This window comes from Bubalus bubalis, chromosome 11, assembly GCF_019923935.1.
Source record: "Bubalus bubalis isolate 160015118507 breed Murrah chromosome 11, NDDB_SH_1, whole genome shotgun sequence".
NCBI lineage: Eukaryota > Metazoa > Chordata > Mammalia > Artiodactyla > Bovidae > Bubalus > Bubalus bubalis.
In genome coordinates, this window is record NC_059167.1 from 56533605 (window position 1) to 56554386 (window position 20782).

Sequence of the window (20782 nt, forward strand, 5' to 3'; positions counted from 1 at the left end):
TTCCCTGTCTGGCTCCAAAAATAAAGTCTGTCACTGTTTCCCCATCTATTTGCCATGAAGCAATGGGACCAGATGCCATGATCTTAGTTTTCTGAATGTTGGGCTTTAAGCCAACTTTTTCACTTTCCTCTTTCACATTCATCAAGAGGGTCTTCAGTTCTTCTTCGCTTTCTGCCATAAGGGTGGTGTCATCTGCATATCTGAGCTTATTGATATTTCTCCTGGGAATTTTGATTCCAGCTTGTGTTTCATCCAGTCCAGCATTTCTCATGAGGTACCCTGCATGTAAGTTAAATAAGCAGGGTGACAATATAAAGCCTTGATGTACTCCTTTCCTGATTTGGAACTAGTGCTAGCTAAATAAATAAGCCATCAAATAGGAATACCAGTGTTTTAATAAATGTCTGAGAGATCCTGTTTAGGTATTGTATTAATAAAACATAGTAAACTGAAAAAATGGGCTTCTTTTCTGAAAAGGAAGTTCCTTGGGACTGTGTTTTATCCTCTGGGATAGCCCTATTGCCCGGCCATGTGCTTAGTTGCTCAGTCATGTCTGACTCTTTGTGACCCCGTGGACTGTAGCCCTCCAAGCTCTTCTGTTCATGGAATTCTCCAAGCAGGAATACTGGAGTGGGTTGCCATTCCTTCCTCCAGGGGGTCTTCCCAACCCAGGGATCGAACCCAGGTGTCCTGCATTGCAGGCAGATTCTTTACCATCTGAGTCACCAGGGAAGCCTGGCCAATAGTAGGTGCTAATAAATCTTTGTATGGATTAATAAAAGAGGAGGGAAGAAAGTAAATGTAAGAGTAATTCTCCAGTATCAGATGAAGAAGAAATCCACAGGAGTGAAGGAGTGCATATTTAAAGTGTTTTATCTACTTATTTATTTTTGGCTGTGCTGGGTCTTTGCTGCTGTGCTCGGGCTTTCTCTAGTTGCAGCGAACAGGGGGCGATTGGGGGCTGCTCTTCCTGTGGTGCTCAGGCTTCTCGTTCTGGTGGCCACTCTCGTTTTGGAGCACAGGCTTTAGAGTGCACAGACTTCAGTAGCTGCAGCCCATGGACTTAGTTGCTCCACGGCATGTGGAATCTTCCTGGACCAGGGATCAAACCCATGTCCCCTGCATTGGTTCTTTACCATTGGACCACCAAGACAGTGTGAGAATACATTTTAAAACATAGGTACCCAGGAAGCTTGGGTACATGTGATAATTGCTTGCTGCTTTGCTTCACTTTCCAACGTGTTAGTGCAACTCACTAAATTGAAGGTCCTGGCTTATATTCATCTTTGAATCTAGACACCATAGCACATAGTAATTGTCATTTATTGAAAAACTACGGTTTGCAAAGCACTGTTCTTCCCTACACAACAGCCAGGGGCATTATTTGCATTTTGGAAATAAAGGACACAAGCTCAGAGGAGTTGGATCGCTCGCCCGAAGGCACACTGTGGGGCCAGGATCCCAGCTGAGGGCTGTGCGGCTCTAGAGCCATAGGCATCATCCCCGGGCAGACTCTCTAGGCGCTCAGTAACTGTGTGTGGAGTGCAAAAACAGAGGAGGCATCAGGATGACGTCATTAAGGGGATGGCATTGAGCTAGGTGTTAAATAGAAGTAAGATTTAGGTGGGGTGAAAAGGGCAGGGTGGTGGCGAGCGGTAGAGGATTCAGGTAAAAGGGACAGTCAATTAAAAAAATGAGAACATAGAGGCACAGACAGAGTATATGTAGGGCTTCTGGTTTCCTACCAAGTAGGAGGTGTTTAAAGATGAGTAGAGGATAGTAGTTTGGGTCTAGGTTGCAGAGGGCCTTGGATGCTAACCTGAGATGCTTGGACTTTACTTTAGAGACAGAGTCAGTCCATCAGAGAGAATTTTTATCAGGAAAGAGCCTTGCATGCAGAAATACTCACCTAGAATTTGGAAGGAAGTTCAAGGCTAGTGATTCCTTGAGAATGCTTGTCTGAAACAGAGTAATGCTCTTTTAGATGAGAATGAACTAAAAAGTCCATAAGTAAGAGCATTTTCCAGGTATTTGAACTCTCAGACTTGACTGTAGGAAGATGATTGGCTGGTTTCAGTATTCGTGGTAATGTGTAGAGGAAAGGGCAAATAGAACTGTCAAACCGAAGATAATGCAGGAGGCTGCAAATAAGAGTGTTCTGGAGTCTTAAGAATTGCAAGTTGGAAGACCCAGATTTGTAGTCTTACAAGAATGGGTAGTCTTGAAAGAAAGTTCCACGGAAGAAATAGAGTCGGGCCTTATAAAGACAAAAGGCTATGAGGCTGTTAAAAGTTGAATGGTAATAATTGTGATCGACATAAGTCAGAAAATATTTGTCCTTAAGGAATCACATGTTGTTTTAGGGTAGTGGTCCATTAAGTGGGTAGACTCTCATGAGTTATTCTAGGGTAAGGATTTAAGAAGTGTCTTGAGTTTCTGGCAGGTTTATGACTTCATCAGGTAAAAATATCAGATTCCATCTCAGCTATGCCTAAGTCACACTTCCTTAATGGCCTCCTGGCTCTACTTAGAGAGCTCTGTTAGCAACACTGACTCCATTTTGATCTTCCTTTCACATCGCTGATGAACAGATGACACATTAGTGGTGTCATTGCTTTCTCTTGACACTTGATTGACATGTAGGCTTTAGAAAAGCCTTAGAGTGTGAACATTTGTGTCTGTGAATCACAGTTTCTACTCTGGTCTTTTCTGACATAAAATGAACTACTGGGTGTTTTCAGTTGTCTCAACTCTATACACTGTCACACAACCAGGCATCTATCTTCAGGGAAACTGCCCTTTCAAGGATCATCAGCGGGATTAAAATAAATCACTTTAGTTTAGTCTGCTATTGTTCCAAAGTTTATTTTTTTTTTTTCTATCCCCCTTCTCCTGTAAAGTATTTCTCATTATTTGCTGAAACACTCTCACTAGATGTAACAAATTGCTTTCCTCCAACCTCAACAGTTATGTCTCTGTAATAATTTGCCTTTTGACTTCATATAACTGAAATATGGGCATTTTCTCACAATGTGCTTTTCCCCCACTCAACATTATTTTCTTGAGACCATTATAGAACATGTAAGTATTCCATTGTGTGAATACACCACAGTTTATTCATTCTGGTAATGATAGACGTCTTTTGTTATTACAAATGCTCAAAGGCTAGTGGTCTGTTGATTCAAAAATGAACTGCTGGGACTTCCCTGGTGGTCCAGTGGCTAAGATTCACCGCCCCCAATTCAGGGGGCCCAGGTTTTATTCCTGGTCAAGAAACCAGATCCTGCATGCCACACTAAGACTCATTGCAGCCAAATAAGTAAGTTAAATTAAAAAACAACAACAACAACAGACTAATTGTTTCAGAATATTGCTTCAGATTCAGCCCTCCATATCTTTGGGTTTTGCATTCAGATTTAACCAACGACAGATCAAAAATGTTCAGGAAAGGGAAATTCCAGAAAATTCCCCAAAGCAAAGCTTGTATTTGCCTGACTTGGCAACTATTTACATAGAATTTACACTATGTTTACAACTATTTTCATAACATTTGCATTATATTAGGTATTATAGGTAATCAGAGATAATTTAAGGTAAACACTGGGGGTGAGGATGTGCTGTGCATGCGTTGTGTGTGCGTTAGTCACTGAGTCGCATCCAATTCATTGTGACCTTATGGTTGTGGTCCACCAGGCTCCTCTGTCCATGGGATTCTCCAGGCAAGAATACTAGAGTGGGTTGCTAGGCCCTTCTCCAGGGGATCTTCTTAACCCACAGATGGAGTTACATTCATTCTTTTAAATGACTTGCATTAAAAGAAGTCTCCTGCATTACAGGCAGATTTTTTTTACCATCTGAGCCACCAGGGAAGCCAGTGTATAGGTTATATGCAAATATTATGCCATTTTATATAAGGGACTTGAGCATCTGCAGAGCTTGATATCTGTAAGGGGTTCCTGGACTCTATCCTCCACGGATGCCAAGGGAGAATTACCAATAGTGTGAAGGAGAACAGTCAGACTTGACTTTTTGCCAGGATAGCGGGTGTTAATGGTGGAAATGAGAAATCTGTGTGCCTTCCCCCTCCCCACATTGAAGCTTTCAGAATATGCGGAACTTGTTTTCTCTCTCTCTTTTTGGCCGTGCCTCATGGCTTGTGGAATTTAGTTCTCCAACAAGGGATGGAACCTCATCCCTTGGCAGTGAGAACACAGAGTCCTAACCACTAGATGGCCAAGGAGTTCCTAAAACTTGCTCATTTTAAGTAAAAAATCTCCAGGATGCAGGACACACACATACATGCGTGCACACACACAGTATTCCATAGAAAAACCTGTGTGTACTGATCGTATTCAGTTTCCATTGCTTAAGAAGAATCTTAGATGATTATTGCAATTTCTAATATTTTTATTCTCCCACTGGCCTTAAAAAAAGATCCAAGAAGAAATTCCACTTTAATGAGAAGACTTGTTTAAATCAAAGACACTTGTTTTAATTTAGAAAAGTTTCTTGGGGACCTCACTGGTGGTCCAGTGGTAAAGACACCCTCTGAGCTTCCAACGCAGGGGGCATGGATTCAATCCCTGATCAGGGAACTAAGATCCCACACACCTTGTTGTGTGGCCCAAAAAAAAAAAAAAAAAAAGTTTCTTGATTAGTGCAGAAGGCCAACTTGGAAAAGCTGATTATATATCAGAGTAATTTTATTTTGTTCCTAGGAGAAACTCCTTGAAAGCCAGATCCAGGTTGACTGTTTGTTTCACTGGTTCACATTCTAGGTGAGAAGCTGCTGCAGAGCTGGCCCCTGGTTCAGAAATGTTGCTTTCAGAACTACTGTTCAAGCAAATGTTGTGTCAGGGTCCTCTGTCACTTGTGGGTGAACCCTCACACTAGTGCGGGGCACCCCAAGAGCCTGCATCCAAGGGCGTGTTCCGTGGACTTCGGGGTCTGCTGGCCTGCGACCGGGCACTAATGCTTGCCTGTCTTCCAGCTTTCATGACACTGGTTATCACGCTGCTGCACGTGTTCTGGGGCATCGTGCTTTTCCATGGCTGTGAGAAGAAGAAGTGGTGTGCCCTTCTTGTAGTTCTTCTCTCCCATCTGCTGGTGTCAGCCCTTGTGAGTATTGCAACTCTGCTCTAACTGGGTTTTGGAGCTTTAAGTCCACACATCTGAAGTGATAGATCCACTCGAAGAATCTTAGATTCACTTAGATTCACTCTAAGTGAAATACACTCTCGCGGGATAATGAGGAAATTCAGGAAAAGTCATTTAAAAGAATGAATGAATGATAGATAAATCACCCAAGTCTTACTATAGAAAGATAACTATTCATTTGTTGGTTGATCTCATAAACTATTTCTTTTTGGTAGGTGTCTTCTTTTAATTAAGTTAGTCAAACCTGAAATAGTCTTGCATTATGCTTATGTTATGGAACACATTTTAAGCAATTTCTACATTATTATGGATCCTTTTAATATTTACATTTTAATAGCTTTTTATATCATTACATACAATTATATTTGCTTAACTGATTGATCATTTGTTTTTCTACTTTTGGTTATTAGAAAGCTGTTTTGAATTGAACATCATTGTATATGAAACTTTTTCAATACATTGTTCAGATTCTAAGGAATGGAGTTATGAAGTCAAATGGAATATTTTTAAATATTTTAAGATATTAAAGCCCTTGAGGCAAATTGCTAAAATTCTCTCCAAAAGGGTTGTAATATTGTTAATTATTCTGATTAATATCAAGAGTGCCTGGGACTTCCCTGGCCGTCCAGTGGTTAAGACTCCAAGTTTCTAATGCAGGGGGCTCAGGTCTGATCCCTGGTTAGGGAACTAAGGTCCCACCCACATGCCACATGGCCAAAAAAATGTGAAACCCCCTCCCAAAGAGTACCCATCTTAATCCCTCCTCACTGGTATTAAAATGCCAGTTTTCAAAAGAAAGTTGAAAAGGATACTTGACTAGGTATATTTTTAAAGCACTGTTTAATGCTTTGGTCTGATTTTAATCATAACTTGTCATATACTTAGAATGATCCCAGCCATTGCCTCATCTAGACCGTCATCATTTCTCACCTAAAGTATTCAAAAGTTCCTTCTGATGGTGTCCTGCTTCATGTTTCTTTCCTCTCCATCCATTTAGAGTTCATATCAAGTCTTCTTATACTGGACTCTGCTCTCTCACCCATCTAAAGAACAGCCTTCTTGCCTTCCCCACCTAAAACATTTAAGTCATACTAAAGTTACCCTTAATATGATACTAAAGTTACCCTTAATATGATACTAAAGTTACCCTTAATATGATGGAAGCTGCTGCTGCTAAGTCACTCCAGTCATGTCCGACTCTGTGTGACCCCATAGACGGCAGCCCACCAGTCTCCTCTGTCCCTGGGATTCTCCAGGCAAGAACACTGGAGTGGGTTGCCATTTCCTTTTCCAATGCATGAAAGTGAAAAGTGAAAGTGAAGTCGCTCAGTCATGTCCGACTGTTCGCAACCCCATGGACTACAGCCCACCAGGGTCCTCCATCCATGGGATTTTCCAGGCAAGAGTGCTGGAGAGGGGTGCCATTGCCTTCTCCAATGATGGCAACTATGTAAAGTCAAATCTTCATGGAAAAATAATTGGAGAGAGAATGCATTAAAGTATTAACAGTGTTCATCTCTGGATGGGTTCTTTTATTCTTTATGGTTTTCAACACGTTCCAAAGTTTCTACTGTATATACTTTAATAATCAGAAAGGAAATTGCAAGAAAAAACCAATGTCCTTCTTATGGATCCAGTCCACCATTCATTCATTCAACAAATAGTGCCTTCTGTATTCCAGGCACTGTTCTAGGTGAGCAAAACAATTTATAGAAAAAAAAAAACCAAAATGTGCCTTTACCATCTAGTGGAGAGAGAGAGAGAGACAATAAGCAATAGACATAATAAAACGAAATATGTTAGAAATTGATTGGTGCTGTGAGAAAAAAGGGAAATTAGAGTGGGTTCAAAGGGCTCAAGGGACCTCCCTGGTGTCCAGTGGGGAAGACTCTGTGCTCCCATTGTAGGGGACTTGGATTCGATTCCTGGTCAGAGAACTAGATCTCACATGATGCAACTAAGACCCAGTACAGCCAAAATAAATAATTTAAAAAAAAGATTCTAGATTGTAGGGGCTGGGGATATTGAATTTTCAAACTAGGTAGTTTAAAGTCGGCTTCATTGTGAAGGTGACATTTAAGCAAAGAAGTGAAGTTGGTGATGTGGCTGTCTGGAGAAGGAACATGACGGACTGAACAGCTAGTGGCAAAGTCCTAAGACTAATATGCTTGGCATGTTTATGGAAGTGAGAGTGGCCAGAACCATGAGCCAGGGGAAGTTAAGTAGGAGATACTGTCACAGATTTGAAATTTGGGGGTGGAAGTCATGGTTGGAAATGAGAACCATATCTAGATAATGCAAGGCTTGGGCTTTTAGCCTTAGTGAAATGGATTCATTGTAGGGTGTTGGATACAGGGACTTGATTTGAATCACGTTTTAAAAGGCTCACTTTGACTGCTGTTTTCAGAGTAGACTGTAACAGGGGAAGAAATTAAATCATCAAGAGAAGGATGGGGACACCTTGGGTGAGATAGCAATGGAGACGATGAGAAATGTTCAGATTCAGGACATGTTTGTGATAGTGGAGCTAACAGCTGTTTCCTGACAGACTGGATAACGCAAGGGAGAGAAAGAGGAGCCAAGGACATCTTCAAAATTTTGAGCCTGGGCAACTCAAAGTATGGAGTTGCCATCAGCTGGGATGGAGAAGCTTGTGAGGGAGAGCAGGAGTCCTCTTTGGGCCTGGTACCTTGGAGGTGCCTGTTGGACTTCCAAGGTGGGTATTTGGATGAAAAAGTCTGGAGTTTGGGAGAGAAATCCAAGCTTAAAGAGGTCATTACAGGGAGTGAATCTAAGCAGACGACAGAAGAGGCCCGAGGACTAAGCCCTGGGGCATTCCAACCTTGAGGCTGGGGCAAGAGCAGAAGCCAGCCACGGAGACTGAGAAGGAGCAACTTGGTGACGTAGGAAGAGAACCAGGAGTCAGGTGTCCTGAAGCTAAGTGTATTAAGGAAGAGAGAGTGATGGGTTGTAGCAGAGGCCAGTGGAATAAAACCCAGACCTCTTCGTTTGACATAAGCCTCGTACTGAATCTTACTGGTGCTAAACTTAGCCCTTGCTGCTCCCCATAGTTCATATCACGCCTCTATCTAAACTGACCCAGTGTGGCTCGCAGGTTGTTCATGCTGTAATATCTGCAGTGATGGGTCTCCCCCCTAACCTAGGTCAGCTTGGAAAACTGTTCATTTCGTGTGAAGCCTTCCTGGAAAAGGTGCACATTTCTGAAAGCACTATCCTAGCCCCTTTTTATAGCTGTTATAACCCTTCTCCCTGGCCAGCATGATTTTATTTGATGCAGCTTTTACATCTACGTCTCTCCAATTAGGGTTTGATCATCAAGGATGGGATCTTGTTAATCTTTGTATCCTGAATCCCTGGCACATAGGAGATGGCCAGTAACTATTGTTGAATATTGAAAAGTTTATATTATTCTCTCTGATGATTGAAAAGAACCCAGAAAATTTGAAAGATTACATACCAAAATGTTAACAATAGTTGTCTCTGAATGACAGATTTCAGAAAATGTTTTAAGTTTTATGAATATAGCACATGTACAGTAAAGTATATGAATCAGAAGTGTACATCTTTTTTTTTTCCCCTAATCTTTGGGCTTCACTGAGCAGCATGTGGGATCTTATTTCCCCAACCATGGATCAAACCCACGCCCCCTGCATTGGAAGCGCAGAGTCTTAACCACTAGACCACCCAGGTCCAGTGTGTACATCTTGATGAATTTTCCCAGTGTGAACACACCAATGTCACTCGAACCCAAATGAAAGCTAAAGCATCTTCTGCTATGAGCTTCCTGGTGCTACTTCACTGCTCCCCCACCCCCATACCCCTCCGGGGATAACCACGGTCCTGACTTCTGACTCGAGAGCTTGCCCTGCCTTTCGGTGTTTATTAAACAGAACAGTGCAGTGTTTGCTCTTGCGTCTGACTCCTTTCACTCAATCTTTGGGAAATTAATTAGTTTATAGCTATTGATTGCTGTTTCTTTGCACAATAGTGTTCTACGGTATGACTATACCGTCATTTATCCATTCCACAACAGAGAGGCATTTATGCTGTCTCCAGGTTTTAACCATTGTAAACAGTACTGCTTTGAACATTTTAGTGTGTATCTCTTGGTAAAAATGTATGCACATTTCTTCTGGATATATACCTGGGGTAGAATTCCTTGTCATGAGGTGTACATATGTCGATTGTTCATACCACTCACTTTTTCAGAGAGGTTATATCAACTTACACTCCACCATTAATTTATGAGTTGTGTTTTCTCCACCTCTTCACCAGCACTTAGTATTGTATTCTTTATTGTCACCCTTATCTAGCACTGGATATTTAGTGGTATCCCATTTTGGTTTTCATTTTCATTTTCCTGATGGTGAATGAAGTTGAGCGTGTCTTCCTATGTTTATCAGCCATTTGGATAATTCTCTTGGGATGTGCCTTTTCACATCTTTTACCCATCATTCTACTGGGTCGTCTGTCTTTTTTTTTTTTTTTTAGGTTCTTTTTTGGTATTTTCTAAAAGAGGCTTTTATTAGATATGCCTGCCTACTCACTTCAGTCATGTCCAACTCTTTGTGACCCCATGGACTGTAGGCTGCCAGGCTCCTCTGTCCATGGGATTCTCCAGGCAAGAACAGTGGAATGGGTTGCCATTTCCTTCTCTGTTATTAGATATATGCATTATAAATAACTTGTCCTACAGTGTGGTTTGTCTTTACATTCTCTTAATGTTGAATGTTGTGTAAAAATTAGCCTATCTGAATTTCAAGTTTTAAAATTTGTTTTACTCATTTGTACATTTTAATTTTCTACAATAATCACGTATTGTTTCTGTAATTGTTTAAAAGAGATAATTTTATTAAAGAAACAAGCTAAAAGATGGAAAGTAGCTTCAGTTCAGTTCAGTTGCTCAGTCGTGTCCGACTCTTTGCGACCCCATGAATCGCAGCACGCCAGGCCTCCCTGTCCATCACCAACTCCCAGAGTTCACTCAGACTCACGTCCATCGAGTCGGTGATGCCATCCAGCCATCTCATCCTCTGTCGTCCCCTTCTCCTCCTGCCCCCAATCCCTCCCAGTATCAGAGTCTTTTCCAATAAGTCAGCTCTTCGCATGAGGTGGCCAAAGTAGCTTAGCACTCTACAAAGTGTGTTAAAACTCAGCAGATTTGAGGAATAGAATTATCCTTAAGAATCCGAAGGAGAACCTGAAGGGCTCAGTGCCTGCCATGCCCGCAGATGCTTCCTGAGAAAAGCGCTCTTTGTGCACAAGGTGCTGTCTGCAGAATCAGCCTGTGACCCTGGCCAGAGCGGGTAGGAAGGGGTCGGGGCTTTCGCGCAAGGGAATGTGCAGGCAGGGCAAGGGTGAGGCTGCTGAGGTGCTGGGGAGCACTCCCCCAAAACCTCGCTGGGCAGAGGTGTGTAGTGACAAACTGAGCCAGTCAGAGCCTCCTCTTTCCTAAGAAGAACCATTTCTCCACCTTATCCTGGTCGAGCAGAGAAAGTATTCCTTCTCCTGTCAAAGGCCGGCCCCTCTGTTTGAGCTCCAGACCTAATTCTTTGCGACCCTACTGTCCTCCATCACCAGCCTTACCCTCTCTTCACCGGCACATAGACATATCTGGGTTTGGGGCTTGCTTTTGTTTTATTTGGCCGCACCAGGTCTTTGCTGTAGCGTGTGGAATCTAGTTCCCTGACCAGAGGTCGAAGCCAGGCCCCCCTGCTTTGGGAGTGCAGAGTCTTAGCCACTGGGAGCCACCAGTAAAGTCCTTAGACGTATCTTAAATAAAACTCTTCATTATTGCCGGTTCTCTCTAGCCGTGACTGGTTTTCCCTAGTCTGCATCACAGCGAAATTTCTGTCATGTTCCTAGTGCATTCTGGCTTCTGTCCAACCACTCTTCTAAGACTGCATGTTTCAAGATCAAAAAGGACCTCCATCACTCCATATCTAAAGGATGCTGGTTTTTTTTTTTTTTTTTTTTTTTTATCTCATCAGCCTTTAGGAGGAGTTGGCCGCCCCCTCTTTGTAACATTTCCTCTTTTGGCTTCTGCATCGCGCTGTCCTGGTTCCCTCTCACCCCACTCCTTGCTCTTCTCAGATGCCTTGCTAACTCTTTTTCAGTATGAGTCAAGCCAGTAGGGTGGTGTTGGTGCTTTTATTTGCTCCTGCAATACTAAACAGCACAAATACTTTATAATTGTTCTCAGGACTGGAGCTTGACTTCGCTTTTCCCTTCTCTCTACAGTAACTCTGGGTAATCGCATTCATAGCCGTGGCTTTAAGACCGTTTATGAACTGTGCTTCTGTATTTCTCTTTTTAGCCCAGGCCTCTCCTCAGAGCCTCATACTCATAAACCTAACTGCTTACCTGACATCTGTTTGTTTGTTGTTGTTTTTTTTGACCATTCATTACAGCATTTGGGATCTTAGTTCCCCAACCAGGGATTGAACCTGTGCCTCTGTATTGAAAGTATGGACTCTTAACCACTGGACCACCAGGGAAGGCCCCTGACACCTGCTTTTTGAAATCTCAGAGCCAGCCCACTCTTAGTATGTCCTCTTTGGACTTGGTTCCCACCTATCACTCCTAGCTTAGTCTTTCCCCAAGTTTTTTAAACTCGGTCTTCCTCAAGTCTTGCCTAGCTCATTACTATCACTATTTCCTTAAAGCCAGAACCATGGAAGTCACCCCTGGGCTCTCTGTTCTCACATTGCATCCACCAGCAAGTCAAGTCCTGTCACTTCCTGTCATCCACTCCCTCCATCTCTACCACCACCACCCTGGACTAAGCCACTATCCTGTACTCCACTCATTCGGTGAAGAGTCGTCTTAACTGTTCTCCCTGCTTTCACCATCGCCTCCTCGAATGCATTCTCTGCAGTTTAAAAATCTAAAATTGTTCAGCTCCTTGACCTAACACCCTTCTGCACCCCTTCATTGTTCTGAGGGTAAAATTCACACTTAGCACCGACATGCCTATCTGGCCCCTGCCTTCCTCTCCTAGCTCTGTGCTTTCTTTCCATACTTACACATCATTTATAGTGATTCTCAGATCCTCAGCTGCACCAAACTCTTTGCCCTGCTTGGGTTCCCTCCTTTAGTCTAAACCAGGCTGGCTTACACCTCCTCTTGTAAGTCTCAGATTAAATGCCGTTTTCTCAACGCCTTCCTTGTCCACCTTGAGTGGATCACTTTGTTCTTAACCTTTACTAGTACCGTCTCAGTTGTAGTTATTCTGTCCTGGCATTTATCACAATGTGTAAGTATTTATTTTTTTTTTTTATTATTTATTACTTTGGCTGCACCGGGTCTTCATCACAGTGTGCAGGCTCTCTAGTTGTGGCCTGTAGGCTTAGTTGTCTCCTGGCGTGTGAGATCTTAGTTCCCTGATCAGTGATCGAATCCATGTCCTCTGCGTTAGAAGGCAGATTTTTAACCACTGGGCCACCAAGGATGTCCTGTGATTAGTTATTTGTCTCTTCATTCATTGCCTGGCTCCCTTACTGCTATAAGCTCTGTTAGGATAGGCTCTGTGGTCTTCACTGGTACCTTGTGGCACCTCATCAGTGGTTTTTAAATGAACTTTTGGAACCCGCAGAAGTTGTGCAGCTGAAAAAGAGATGCTGTTCCCTCTTGTTCCCTTGATTAGAGAGGGTGGCTCAGATGGTAAAGAATCCACCTGTAATGCAGGAGACCCAGGGTCGGGAAGGTCCCTGGAGAAGGGATGACAGTCCACTCCAGTATTGTTGTCTGGAAAATTCCATGGACAGAGGAGCCTGGCAGGCTGCAGTCCATGGGGTCACAAAGAGTTGGACACAGCTGAGCGACTAACACTTTCACTTTCAACACAGACTTGTCTTAAGTTCTCAATTCTCAGAGCCAGTTAACAGAAAAATGATTATAAACTGGACCCTGGTTATATAACATCTATCTTCTATTGGGTATTTCATTAGGTCTGGCTTCTGATTACCTTCTAGGGTTGCCCTTTGAATACAGCAAAGCACAGGTTTATGGGCTAGTGTCTGTTGACCAGGTTAATTCCTGTGTGTCTGTGGGCCTATGACATACATCAGATGTTTGGTGAAACACACCTCCACTATTGAAAGTATTTCATATTTTCCATTATCTTAGGTTATTCCACATATTTAATAAGGTTGCTTTTATTTTCCTTCTGCAGACCTTAATCAGTCCTCATTACGGATTAAATCTGGTGTTGGCATATATCATCATGATGCTTATGGGCGTCTGGGCCTTCTTTGTTTCTGGAGGCAGCTGCCGAAGCCTGAAACTCTGCCTGCTCTGCCAAGACAAGGACTTCCTCCTCTTCAACCAGCGTGCCAGATAACCTCCGAGAACCAGCACTTCTCAAACAGTAAGCTGCCTCATTAGAGGAAGCACAACTGTGCCTTTTTCTAAACATCCCTTTTCCTGGTGGAATTTAGAAGAAACCAAACTATTTAGACACGATTCGGCTTGCATGCAACAGCTTTCTGAAAGCGATACATCTCTGGTGTGCAGCGGTGCATGTTAGAACTTCCTGGGGAAACAAAGAATACTGATCTCTGGGCTCCATCTCCAGATTTAATTGGTCTGGACACTTGGTAATTCTTTAAAGCTTCCTAGATGACACCGATGCGCAGCCAGGTTGAGAACCATTGCTGCCCAAATAGGAACTTCCTGAGAACACTGTAGGTGAATAAAAATCAGATGTTTTGCTGTCTCTTAACTCAGCCTGCACTGAGCGAGTATCTGAATATAAATCCTGATTAGCCTGTGTCTTTCGAGTTCTGAAGTCACAGAAGGCTAAAGGGCTATCATCTCTATGAACTGTTTTCATGTACTTCACTGGTACCCTGTTTTATGAGAACATGGGAGGCCGTGCTTCAAATATGATAAGACATCGCGCTGACTCTATGGTCATGTAGCCAAAGTAAGCTATGCCGGATAGACTGCATTTTTCTCTACTGTTTCCAGTCTCGATTTTGCTTTTTTGAAGCGTCACATTGTTTTTGAGCATAGGTTCCATTTCTTTAACTAAAACCCAATTTCCAACTTCCTGGGAAGATGATCTAAAACCAAGAATTTTGTGCAACTTCTGTAAGTCTGGGGCTTAAGGCTCTTCATGGGCTCTGCCCCGGGGCAGTGTTTACCAGCTGAGTGCTCACTGCTGGACTAGTTGACCTGAAGTCATTTGTTCTATCTCTGAGCAGCTCTGCAGGTTGCTGAGTGATGTACCCTGGGACAGGCTTCACTGGAGCTGGCAGAAGTTTACTAAAAGCAGGAGGAGAGCAAGCCAGTAGAGCGGTGTTGACCCTTGTAATTTGCTCCTGTGATACTAACTGGCACATTCCCCCCAAATAGTGTAGTGGAAAATTAGGAATATGTCTTAAATTTGCCAAATTCATGCTTTTAACATAGTCCATGTAATCTTTAGATCTTGTAAATGTCTCTGGATTTTGTTGGCAGATAGGGCATTCCCTTTATAGGCGTATCTAAGATGTTTGTTCAGCTTCCAAACGACTCTCTCTTGGTTTCCTCTATAAAGAGGAATCGTGCCTTTTCTAAGCTAGAAATTGTTCTCTGTTGATGACTTTTAGGGAGCTGTTGGTATGAAATGGAAATTCCGTACACATTAAAGTGAGAACCTCAGTGAATCCCATATGTGCAGTAGAACAGCCAAAAGAAATAAAAGCAGGAAATGAAAGGGTTCACCAGTGAGGTGACAGATGGGAGAATTTGACAAGAATTTAACAGATATGTTTAAAATGGAAATGCAGCCAGTATTTTGGGTTAGTCACACATCATTCTAAGAACCAGAACCTTACACGTGAACTAGACCTTTATCAGTGAAATCCCCTCTTATGTTTAAATTATTTGAATTTTTCAATCTGGGGATTCAGGAGCAGTAGGATTTCTGGCAAAACTATAAACGGTTTCGTAAGCAATTATAGTTATTCCCCTAAAGTTTATTTCAGCACTCACACCAGTGTTTTTGCTGGGGTTTGTAATTTTCCACCTTTATACAAGATTTTCTTTAGACTAGGTGAGTTATAGAAGAGTCAAGGACATAGAAACTGAATAGTGAAATCTGCTGTGCAGAATTGAAGGGAATTATATACCCATTGAACTGGGCTTCATTCCTATTGGAACATGGTGTTCTTTGATGAACAGGATAAGAAAAAGATACAGTTAATTATAACGGTTGATTTACAAATCTCTTGAATGGATAATCTGGTAAAATATTTGCTGATCTTTAAAGTGTAGAAATATCTGAGAATATTGATATTACTCATACTTGAGCTCTGAGGATGTCTTCTGTGCATTAATAGTTCAATATTAAGAATCTGGGATATTGTGAACTCTCATTTATAAATGCATCTCAGGCAGGAAGAAAATTTTCTTTGATGGTGAGACTGTCTTTTTAATTCAGGAAATTATTTAGTAATCCGTGATTACCTATGAATAAAGGAACTTTGAAGCTCCTTATTTCTCTTGTGAGTGTTGCCATAGTCAGCTTAGGCACAGTTATTGCAAATAGCCTTGCTCTGCCTGATGCCAAGGAAGCCCAGAGGGAGAGCAGCCTTCCTCTGTTGTGTGTATATATGGAGGTGTGCTTTCTTTTTATCTTTTCTCTTTTTTTGCATTTGTTACCTCTAAGGAACTTTCTGAGCCCTAATAGTGTTTGGAGAGGAGGCGATGGTGGTAATCTTGTATGTTCTGCTCCACACGGGGCTTTCTCAGTTTGGAGGGAAGTGAGGCTGTAGTTAAAGTTGACCGTGGAATGTGCATGTTGTTGCGGCGCTCGCCTCTGTTGCCGTGTGAATCATTGAGATCACTTATGGTTCTCTAATACATTTTTTTTCTTTTAACTCATTTGAGTTAGTGGTTGTAGCTGGAGACGTTTTGTTATCCTTGATCGTGGCCTGTGTGACTGGCAATAGAATAGTAGCAGCCGCTTTGCAAAGCTTAGTGAAAACATGGCTGAAAGGAATGAATGGTATCTGCAGATTGTATAGAAAATGGCTTTTGTTCCCAACGTTAGTATTTTTCTCCTCAAGCACATTTCATTTTTTGCTGGGAGTGGCAGTTACGGGTCAAAAATGCTAGGTATTCTTATTGCATAGAGTTGGTGCAGGACAAGCAGTCATGATGGAAGTGTCTTCTTACCTGATCCTCTTCCTGCTGGCCTCACACTAGCCCTAAGACATGGATTAATGGTTAGAGTGGGCCTGAGGGCTCCAGAGAAGCCAGGATGGCAGCCTGTCTCAGGTGTCAGCAGCCGGCTTCCTGGGAAGAACTCCTTGAAAGTGTCAGCTTTTTGCTGACTTCGTTTTCCTAAGGCCCAACCGTTCCCAACTCCAGGTAGACAGATGTCGCAACAAAACAGTTTCAGAGTTCTTCTCTTAGAGCACTTTGTATATGATTGCAGTGTTTACATTTCTGATTTAATAAAAGACTTTGCTTCATCCCATTAACTTTTAGTGTTTAGAGGGCTGGGCACTGTCTCTATGTTCGATATGTACCATTTTATATAAGTTATACTGTTATGTCGTGTATACTTGCAGTATCAGACCTTACATTCAGTACACAATGCAATAGACTCTTTCCAGACCTGTATTTTTCAGTAAACAATAAAAAGATTGTCACGACTTGTTTCTCATGTTTCCTCTTCTTTGGAATAGTGTATCCTTCAGTGTCTGTTACTACAATTTTTGCCTCTTATAAACTTTGATTGTATGTTGTTTGTAACCTGTCAACTCTGAGATTCTTTTCAAAGACAAATCTTTGTTTTCTGATTTAAAATTCAAAAGGCTGATTTCATTTCTGTTTGTTCAAAAGCAGTTTGGTGCAGGCAAATTCCTTGAGGTGTCATAAACCTAGTGGAGGAGAATTCTCGAAGGTCCTGAATGCCCTTGAAAAAGTCTCCCAAGTGAGATAGTAAATTTATAAACCATCATGGAATCCTGGCTAAAGATGGCAGTTGGTTGACCAGGATAGTATAATTTCGTTTCTACCAGTGACCCTGAGCAGCCTGTAGAGTCATTTTTGTTTTTCCTTCCCTTGGTGTGGAGTCAGTGTGGCTAAAGGGCTGAGCTTGGCCTCCATCATCAGACAGGTTACACAGAGAGTTGTTAGGGCCTGAAATTCGATACCCTGTGACGCGTCCTGATACTGGTTTAAAATGAGGCTGCTCCACATTTACGTTAACTGTGTTATTCGGTGAAGTATCCTCAGGAACCAAGGATTCTGGTCTAACTTCCCTGGTGGTCCAGTGGTTAAGAATCTGCCTTCCAATGCAGGAGATGCAGGTTTGATCCCTGGTCGGGGAACTAAGATCCCACATGCCGTGGAGCTCCTAAGTCTGCCTGCTGCAACTACCGAGCCTGAGCACTGCAACTAGAGAAGCCCTCGCGCCGCCTGGAAGTGCCTGTGCCTCGCAACAAAAGGTGCCGTGCCCCGTAAGGAAAGCTCGCACATGCTGCAGCGAAGATCTCAAGTGCTGTAACTGACACCTGACGCAGCCAGATAAATACATAAATAATTTAAAAAATAGTAACAAAACCATAACTTGTAAGGTAAGAGAAAAGGTAGGCTTTCCTCAGATGACAGCCCAGATTCATGTACAATTTCTCTGTTCCTTCTGCACTGGAATTGTGGCTCTAGTTTAATTATTATTTGTTTGATATTTAGTTGGAACAGGGATTTCCCTGTGACCAGCCTCAACACATAAGAAACCTCCCATGGAAAGAACTACGTATTTTACCTTTGCCTCATTGAGAATGCTGAGTGAAGGACCCACTCCAGGCTTATGGTCTCAGCCTCCATAGAAGAATTGGGGATTTGACACATTCTAAGGGGATGACTGTAGATTATGAGCCCTGGCTTTAATATTCAATAATTAGTAGGTGGTGCTTGTTGCTTAAGTGTGGGTCACTGTAAATCCTGTTTCTGCTGCTGCTGCTAAGTCGCTTCAGTCGTGTCCGACTCTGTGAGACCCCATAGACAGCAGCCCACCATGCTCCCCTGTCCCTGGGATTCTCCAGGCAAGAACACTGGAATGGGTTGCCATTTCCTTCTCCAATGCGTGAAAGTGAAAAGTGAAAGTGAAGTCGCTCAGTCATGTCCGACTCCTAGCGACCCCATGGACTGCAGCCCACCAGGCCCCTCTGTCCATGGGATTTTCCAGGCAAGAGTACTGGAGTGGGTTGCCATTGCCTTTCTACCTAATAGTAAATCTATACATATTTTCTGTGCTTGAACAAAATTAGAGATGGAATCTACAGTGTTTAATCAAGGCTCACCATGCACAGAACATTGTATCAGATACTTTATTGCGTGGATGTGTGTAAGAGAGAGACTTTAAAAGGGTAGAAAAGAACAAGATGGTGAGGATCATTGTTTTTAGAGAATGTATAAGGCAGCTACAAAATGCACTACAAATTAGGAAATGATATCAAATAGCTTGAATACATAAGATGATACTTAAAGTTTTAGACATGAAGAAGGGTACCTGGGTCATGGATGTATATCAGAGGAAAAGGTGGGACTGTGGGCTGAGCTCTGGGTGCACTCCAATTGACAGGTAGAGGTGGGGTGATCACTGAGGAAAGAAGAAAAACCAGGAGGGCATGGTGGCCTGGGAGCTAGGGGGATGTATATCAAATGCTGCCGAGCAATGACTAACATGAGAATTCTAACTAACAATAAGAATTGATCTTTGCATATGGACAGATGAAATTTTCTGGTGACTTTGATAAAAGTAGTTTCGGTGTAGGGGTGAATACCTAAATGGAGTGGATTATAGAGATTGGGAGATAAGGAGGTAGCCACAGCATGTAGAATACAGATTACCATATAATTATAATAGGGGAATTGGATGATAGCCTGAGAAGGATGTGGGAGCAGGAGAGGGCATTCTTCTGTTATTTTTTTTTTCCTCTATAATATTGTACTGTAACAGCATGTTTGTAAGAAGATGGGGATGATTCAGTGGAAAGGGAAAAATTGATGTAGTAGAGGGGATAATTGCCAAAGTAGAGTCCCTGAGGAGAGAATGCAATGTGATCTTTTCAGCATTATATGTTATATTAGATCAGTTAAAATGTTTAAAAACAAGAACTTAAACTTTTACTTTAGAATCAGAGGAGGGACTTCCCTGGCAGTCCAGTGGTTAAGTCTCTGCACTTCCAATGCAGGGAGTGTGGGTTTGATCATTGGTCAGGGAACTAAGATCCCACATGCGAGAGGCCAAAAAAAAGTTTTTAGAGACAGGGGAGCAAACTAAAGCTAAAATAAGCAGAAGAAAGGAAGTCAGAAGAGAAGACCATACAAGAATATCGTAAGTCAGATAGAAAGCAGAAAAACAGTGGAGAAATCAATAAAATGAAAATCTTTGAGAAAATCAATACAGTTGGTAAAACTGTGTCCAGATTGATAAGGAGAAAAGAGAGGGTACAAAATATGAATATCAGTAATAAGTGAAGATATCACCACAGCATCTACATTATTAAAAAGGGAATATTATGAAGAACTTAAAGGCAATAAATTAAAATTTTAAATGAAATAGACAAATTCCATTTTAATAAAGCTCACTCAAGGGACTTCCCTGGTGGTCCAGTGGTTGGGAATCCACCTTCCAGTACAGGGGGCTTGGGTTTGATCCCTGGTTGGGGAACTAAGATTTCATGTGCCTCAGGGCGTCTAAGCCTGCCTCCCTCAACTACTGAGCCTGCATACTGTCGAGGCCATGCTCTGCAACTAGAGAAAGTCCTCGTGCCTCAAGGAAGGGCTTGTGCAGCCAAAATTTAAATAAAAAATTTTTTTTAATTAAATAAAAACTTACTCAAGAAGAACTAGAAACTCTGGATACCCCTATATCTCTATAGACTGTGTTTTTTCTTACCTCTTAATGTGCCTTGTAATTATTGATTGCAGGCTGGACATATGTATTGGGCAATAGTAACTGAAGTAAGTAGGCCTTTAATATAAATTTTGTGTCAGTCTGAGCAAGAATTGGACAGTGTTTAATGTTTGCTGCAGTGCTAAGTACCAGAGGCTTCAGGTCCTTCCAGTGCCCTTGCTTTTGTCGCCCTCCTTGACTTTGGGCTCTCCCATGTGCTCCTTCTCAAAGACAGTCCATGTCTTGCAGATCTTTGAACTGTAATCCACTGTTTTTGTATTGGAGCCCTGTTGGTTGACAGTAAGGTTGGTGTGGAAGAGGAGATGTCCTATAATCTTAAGACTAAATCTGTTTTTTGGTGAGCCTACATCCCTTAACCTTCTCTAATGAAGGTGAGAAAAATACTGATTTTCACTTTTAGAATTTTATTACTCTAAGTGTGGGAGTGACAGCTTTCAAGCTCTTTATGTATTGGAGCTGACCAGAAATGCCCTATGTGTATTAAAGACACTGAATTTCAAGTTTACATAAAGAAATTCCTAAAAGGCTTCACTGAAGAATTCTACCAAAAAAGTTATGTTATAAAGCTGTTATTATCAAAACATTATAGTATTGGCATAAAAAACAGACACATAAAACCATAGAACTTCTAGAAGAAAACAAAGGCAGTACTCTGGTATCAGTTTTAGTAATATTTTCTTTGAATAT

General features: G+C 42.1%; 1 protein-coding gene across 7 annotated transcripts in view; it reads left to right on the forward strand.

Annotated features, from left to right (window-relative positions):
- The window catches only part of APH1B (aph-1 homolog B, gamma-secretase subunit), a 63115-nt gene that overhangs the window by 24518 nt on the left and 17815 nt on the right, over positions 1–20782 (forward strand). For 2 of the 7 annotated variants that reach the window (XM_025295730.3, XM_025295727.3), the window contains 2 exons: positions 4991–5118; positions 13352–16823. In XM_025295730.3, the coding sequence (XP_025151515.3) occupies positions 4991–5118; positions 13352–13519 (296 nt within the window). In that variant the 3' untranslated portion in view covers positions 13520–16823. Of the gene's footprint in view, positions 1–4778; positions 5119–13351; positions 16824–17474; positions 18240–20782 lie in introns of those variants that run through there. The other 5 variants (XM_006079939.4, XM_045162083.1, XM_044925086.2 and 2 more) reach the window with 5 other exon arrangements.